Raw genomic sequence first — 6,288 nt, 5'->3', positions numbered from 1 at the left:
GTGCATTGTTTTGATGTTGAAATAATCAAATTAAATTATCATTATGTAAGATAGCTAAAACGATTAAATAAGAGTATAATCAAGAAGTTTATAAAGATATACGAAAATAAACGTAGAATGTTCTATACGATATGTACTTACTGCGCATGCGTGTCGCCGTGGAAACTAGACTCGGAAGTGGGGATATGGAAATGTGAATTACTGTGATAAACATTAATATAAACAGTATTGTACGTGTGAAAACGGTAAAACTGTGACCATGGCACACACAGTTATATCTCCACTATATCCTCCACAGATAGACCCAACACGAACTCCATATGCCTTTGGCGATAGAGCTTTACCGAGACTTGTAAGTTGTCAAAGTGAAAGTTGTTTACATGTAGATCAATGATATTGCACTTCATTGTATAGTACACTGCAGTACCCTGGTAAAATAGACTTATAGAAATACTTCTGCACTATGTAGAGGTGTGAAATGAACTGCATACCACGATCCTGAGCATATGATTGTAATAATTAAATTATTGACATTTATTATTGTTATTAATTTTGATCTTACAGATTGATGATTGAGGATATGTCCTTTTTGTTTGTTGTCATGTACAAAATGCTAATATTCATGTATAATGTACAGTGAACTTTTAGCATTCAAATGTCAATATTTGTCCAATTTTAGAACCGTGAGCTAAATGACACCAACTTACTCACAAGACAAAGGGCTGTTATGTCACTATGTGACTTTTTACACGACCCCGAACATATTGCTGAAGCGCTTCGTTGTGGTAAGTTCATAAATTTTAAAATCTCTTTGTAATTAAATTTTGAAAAAATCTGAAAATCTCATTCTACTGGATGTAAACTTAAAATACCCCAGGTTAATGCAATGATGATTTCGCGTCATCACCAATAATGACAACGTATACAGAAACACCAATTCTGCGCAATCATATACAGTACAAAATGTACTTCAAATAAGGTTAACCCACAAAGATAGTACATTTGCTATATTTTATAACAAAATAGCAAGTAAAGGTGTGCATGTGACCCTATATGTAAGGCTAGGTCGTTGTCACTTGTTGATTTCATGAAAAAAAATATTTTGTAAAATATATTAAAAAAAAACCAGATCTTATTCTTTCATATTTTGTCTGATTCCTAGAGTTTGTAGCTGAAAAGGATATCACAAATTTCTCACAGACTACAAGTTCTGAATTGTTATTCATTTCATTCAAAGGAATTGCAGAGAGTTTGAAAAAACTGCTGATAGATGAAGACATCACAGTGAGACAAAAATCTACAGAATGTTTATATGTGATTGGTGGTAAGTTGATGATTTTGAGAAAAAACAAAACAATCTATTTGTGTTTTTGAATCTTTTATAAGTAACTCCAATTTGAATCATTATATATTACAGTTGATCAGAAAATGTGCAAATTAAAGCTGACATTTTTACCTTTTCTTTTTCAAACAGGTCATGCCATCGGAAGAGATGCATTTCTTGATCATGAAATTATTATTCCTATATCAAAGTTGTTTGATGATAAAGAAGATGTTGCAAGAAAAAATGCCCACATGGCAATTCAAATAATATCAGAAACACCCCCAGGTATGTTCAGTTTTCACTATGACAAAGGAAATAAAAGCCTGTTAAATACTGAATTTTAGTGTATATCATGACAGCTGGATGGAGATGATTTATGTAGGCCTAGACTGTTATCATATCATTTTAGATATGTTTATGTACATGTACAATAAGAAATCATTGAAATACAATCACAATGATACATTGTATGACATCACAATACACAATTAACAATGGTATATGTATGATGTTATAAAACACAATCGAATACAATGGTATCTGTTTGACATCACAATGCAAAATGAAGCAGAATGGTATCTGTTTGACATCACAATGCAAAATGAAGCAGAATGGTATCTGTGTGACATCACAACACACAATCAAATACAATGGTATCTCTTTGACTTCTCAATGCAAAATGAAGCAGAATGGTATCTGTGTGACATCACAACACACAATCAAGTGCAATGGTATCTGTGTGACATCACAACACACAATAAAGTACAATGGTATCTGTGTGACATCACAACACACAATAAAGTACAATGGTATCTGTTTGACATCACAACACACAATCAAGTACAATGGTATCTGTTTGACGTCACAACACACAATCAAGTACAATGGTATCTGTTTGACGTCACAATACACAATCAAGTACAATGGTATCTGTATTACATCATAAAATTAAGTACAATGGTTTATGTATGACATCAGAATATACAGCCAAGTACAACTAGGAATATTGTCATTTCAACTATTGCATCATATACAGCAAAAGAGGAATACTGGTATATTTATATTTCTGAACGTGAGATACAAATCCACGATTATGGCACAGATAAAATTAAAATAGTATATGAATATCAAATGAGGGTCATTTTGGAAGCTGAATACCAGTAACTTTGATATCATACATGTTTGATAATTTGAATACCATAAGTTTGAATTAAACATTTTCTGTCTTTTTACAACAGGAGCAGAAGGAATAGTGACAGCCAAGTTAATCCCAGTTTTAGTGAAGAAATTATCTCTAGAATTAGAACAGATTAAGGTGAGTAGGATGGTATAAATATCAAACGGTCAAATCCCAAATACAAACTAAATTACTGTTCATATTGAAAGGTACAGATTATTGTATTAAGTGCTGTGATGTGCACAATTTAAACCTTATAATTTGATTTAATCATTACTCACTATCCTCCAATATCAATGTTATTTATTACATTTTGTGTATCCCTCTGTAGGTTTGTATATTAGACACCTTGCACTACTGTATGAGGGTGGACACAGAAGAGGCACTGAAGGCCAACGCTATGGAAACATTCACAAAACTGGCTGACCACCATTCACCGGTCATTCGATCCAGAGCGGCCAGAGACATAATGGACCTGAGGTAATTGAATACTATGTTTTCATTGCTGCATTTCTGTGAAAGAAAAATTCATAATCTTCTCTATAAGTAATGATGTAATTATCACAAGCAATCGATGCAAGTATCTAGACCTGCTCACAAAGGGAGGTAACTCCTCTTGTTGAACAACCTCGCTGTTGAAAAGTATGATGCAGTAGAATTGAACTTATTTTGTTGAAATTTATTTAAATACATCATAATTATGCATGTTGTTTTCTCTAGGAAGGTTATAAGGTGTTAACTTAACGGGTCATATATGTTTGTTTTCAGTGTGCCATTGGATGGGAAGAACAAGGCCGTGGAAGTGAATTCTGTTCAGGCTCTGGTGAAGCTTTTATCGGACCCTATTCCAGATGTTCGAGCTAATGCTGCAGGAGCACTGATGACGTGAGTTCACTGTGAATATAATCAGAAAGTGACTTATCACATAGTCATAGCATTGTTTTAGGATAAACTTATGGTATTCATGCCTTTATTTGCCGTTTCATTACATTACAATGGTATGATGTCAGGATATGAGAAAGGTTAAGAGATTTTGCAGCAAATCATTCAGAATATCAGTTCTTGTGGTTTTATAATTAAAAATATCTTAATTGTGTTTATTATGTGAAACTTGTCATAGAGGTGTAAATCCTGTTGTCCATTAAGGTCTACAAAAATAACTTCTAGGACTCATTTTATAAGGCTCTTATATTAGGCCAAAAAAATAATATGTCTGTTTAGGGTTACCCGACCTACTCTATTCTTTTACCCCCGACCCTAATTTTTTTCACACTTACCTACGAAAACAAAATTTCAAGTCGGGATTTCGATCTCAGACTCCATTTCCGGCCAATATTTTAGAGTGAAAAGACACAAACAAAAAAAAAAAATGATGGAAAAAAAAAAATCCTACTGACCTACCTACCCTATTTTTTTTCCAATGTAACCCTAAACAGACATATTATGTTTTTTTGGCCTTACATATGTCAGTATGTCAGTAAGGTATATGCTGGGATCTTGTTTCCAGAATAACTATTACCACCAAAGGGAAGTACACAGCAATCAATGATGCCAAGGCTATAGAACCACTAGTGAAATTGGTGGACGACGACACAAGCGAGGTCCGACTCAACGCCTTAAAGGTAGGGCTGGTCTTCTTCACTTAGAAGCAATTACCTCACTTTCTATTATCAATTCTAACGTTAAAAAAAGATAAACACTTGCAAAAAATCATATGGAAATTTATTTTTATGCAACACAGTTTATTTTCAGTAGATTGATAATTCTACATTAACAAAAAGTATGAATTCATCACATACATCTGTATTATTGTATATTTAGTTTAGTTTTGGTTTTGTTTTTAAAGATGTGTTTATAAAATCATCTTTTCCATCAAAATTATTTTATTTATTGTTGAAACAACAAGGCTAACAAAGCAATATTCATTCTTATTACATGTATATTGTATATACGTACTATAGAGGTACCTGGTATCTGCTCTGATTGTTTTGAAATCAGTTATGTGTAGAAATTCTGTCATTTTCTCTGAGAAATGTGACGGATCTCTTGATGATAACACAGATGTTTGATGTTTGATCAATAACTCTCCACAAGATGAGAATAATTCTGTTATAAGTATTTGTTTGTTACAGAGTTATCTACCCTTATGGGTAGGTATTGATTGTGATGTAATTTGTTAAACTATGGGACTATTGCTCACAAACACATTACGTCACACTCGCTAATATGGAAAGACAGAATATAATATCATTTTTCTTTTATTCACTTTTCAAGATTTGAGACATTTTTCATTACAGGCTCTTACCTGTTTATCTGAGGCACCAGAGGGGAGAAGAGTTCTACTTAGTCACGTTGAAAAGGTAAAAATCATGTCTGGTGAAACTGAAATACTATACCTTCATATTGTTTCTTTATTGAAATGAATAAACCTTATCATAAAATCTTAAAAAAATCTAGAAAATATTAAAACATAAATATTACGTACACACATTGTAAATGTATGTGATTTGCAAATAACACTTAGAATTAACTGATGTGTTATTCTATTTTTGATATCACATGGTATATAACTATTTTAACATTGACTTTTTTGTGTTTTACAGATCAAAGCTCGCATGTTGGACTCAATCCCAGCAGTAGTCAAAGCTGCCACTATTGCTGTTAAAGTGATAACCTGGAAACCGTGAAAACTGAACCAATGTACAACAGATCAGGGCCATAGAGATTTAACCAACAGTAAAATGGATAAAGAATGTATCCTCGAGATATGTGGATAATGAGAGAAAAAACAATGTATACCTCTCTTGAAAAAACCAGTTGTAACAAAGAATAACAACAAATCCAGTTTATTCTTGAAAGAGTTTATAAACATTGTGTCAAATTATCTGTGATAAAAATTGTTATTTAAGAATAATGTTTTTGAATTTGAAATTCAAAAAAATACATTCAGTGCTTTGAGCCAATACTTGAATTCATATTTCATGACTATATTTTTTATTAAATTAAAAATTTCTGAGAAGAAGGCTTTGTTGAAAATATATCATGACTTCCATCTATTAGAAGTGAAGCGTCTTTTACTGAAATTGAAACCCGCAGTATCTTAAGAAAATATTTTTGTGTACATAATTTGTATAATGTATACATGTATTTAAAATGTCATTAATAAATTAATTATAAATCTTTGTTTCCCGAATTTGTCTGTCTTGTCAATAGTGACACCTTCACTGATGATGTTAAAATGAAGATTACCTGATCATCTGACTGACCTTCAAAAAGTACCCCTTTTAATTGAAATGCAGACCATTTGGGCCTATGGCTATTTGATTTTCTCAAAAATAATAATCAACATTTTCAAAGTAATAAATGATCAATATAGAAATACTGAACCAGTGATTAGGCTTTATAATTTAAAGTAAAATGACATGGAGTTTGTAAAATCTTAAACCTTAAATCTTGAATCTTAAAAAGGTTGATTGAATTCCTCAAAAAAAAAGAAAAAGAAAAATTGTCAAAAATTATCTTTGAAAAGTGATGACCTTCAATCAGTTGGAACAATAAACCAACAATCTTTTTGGGTATGGGTATGATTTACTTTCACAGAATGTAAGCTTCCAAACTTTTGGACATTCTAGTACAATTAAGGACGCAACAGAATTTGTACAAGACTTAACCACATTGTCAGTGTTGCAAAGGTGAGAAAAAAATGCTTCAGGAGCGTAAGCGTATTTTAGCTCAATGTAAAAGGTTAAATGGCATGAATACAAAGATTTAACTTCAATCAAAACTA

At 31.9% G+C, this 6,288-nt stretch overlaps 1 protein-coding gene across 1 annotated transcript; it reads left to right on the top strand.

The window, feature by feature from the left end:
- Nucleotides 1-141: 141 nt before the first annotated feature.
- LOC138329185 (radial spoke head 14 homolog) lies at nucleotides 142-5,683 on the top strand. Its single transcript, XM_069275992.1, has 10 exons — nucleotides 142-352; nucleotides 680-785; nucleotides 1,238-1,324; nucleotides 1,475-1,609; nucleotides 2,563-2,639; nucleotides 2,833-2,981; nucleotides 3,270-3,386; nucleotides 4,009-4,123; nucleotides 4,799-4,861; nucleotides 5,105-5,683. Exons 1-10 carry the CDS (start codon nucleotides 260-262, stop codon nucleotides 5,186-5,188), a joined length of 1,026 nt encoding a protein of 341 aa, XP_069132093.1. The 5' UTR covers nucleotides 142-259; the 3' UTR covers nucleotides 5,189-5,683.
- Nucleotides 5,684-6,288: the final 605 nt, after the last annotated feature.

This window comes from Argopecten irradians, chromosome 8 (assembly GCF_041381155.1).
Source record: "Argopecten irradians isolate NY chromosome 8, Ai_NY, whole genome shotgun sequence".
In the NCBI taxonomy this organism is placed as follows: Eukaryota; Metazoa; Mollusca; class Bivalvia; order Pectinida; family Pectinidae; genus Argopecten; species Argopecten irradians.
This window is presented reverse-complemented; position numbering and strand designations above follow the sequence as displayed.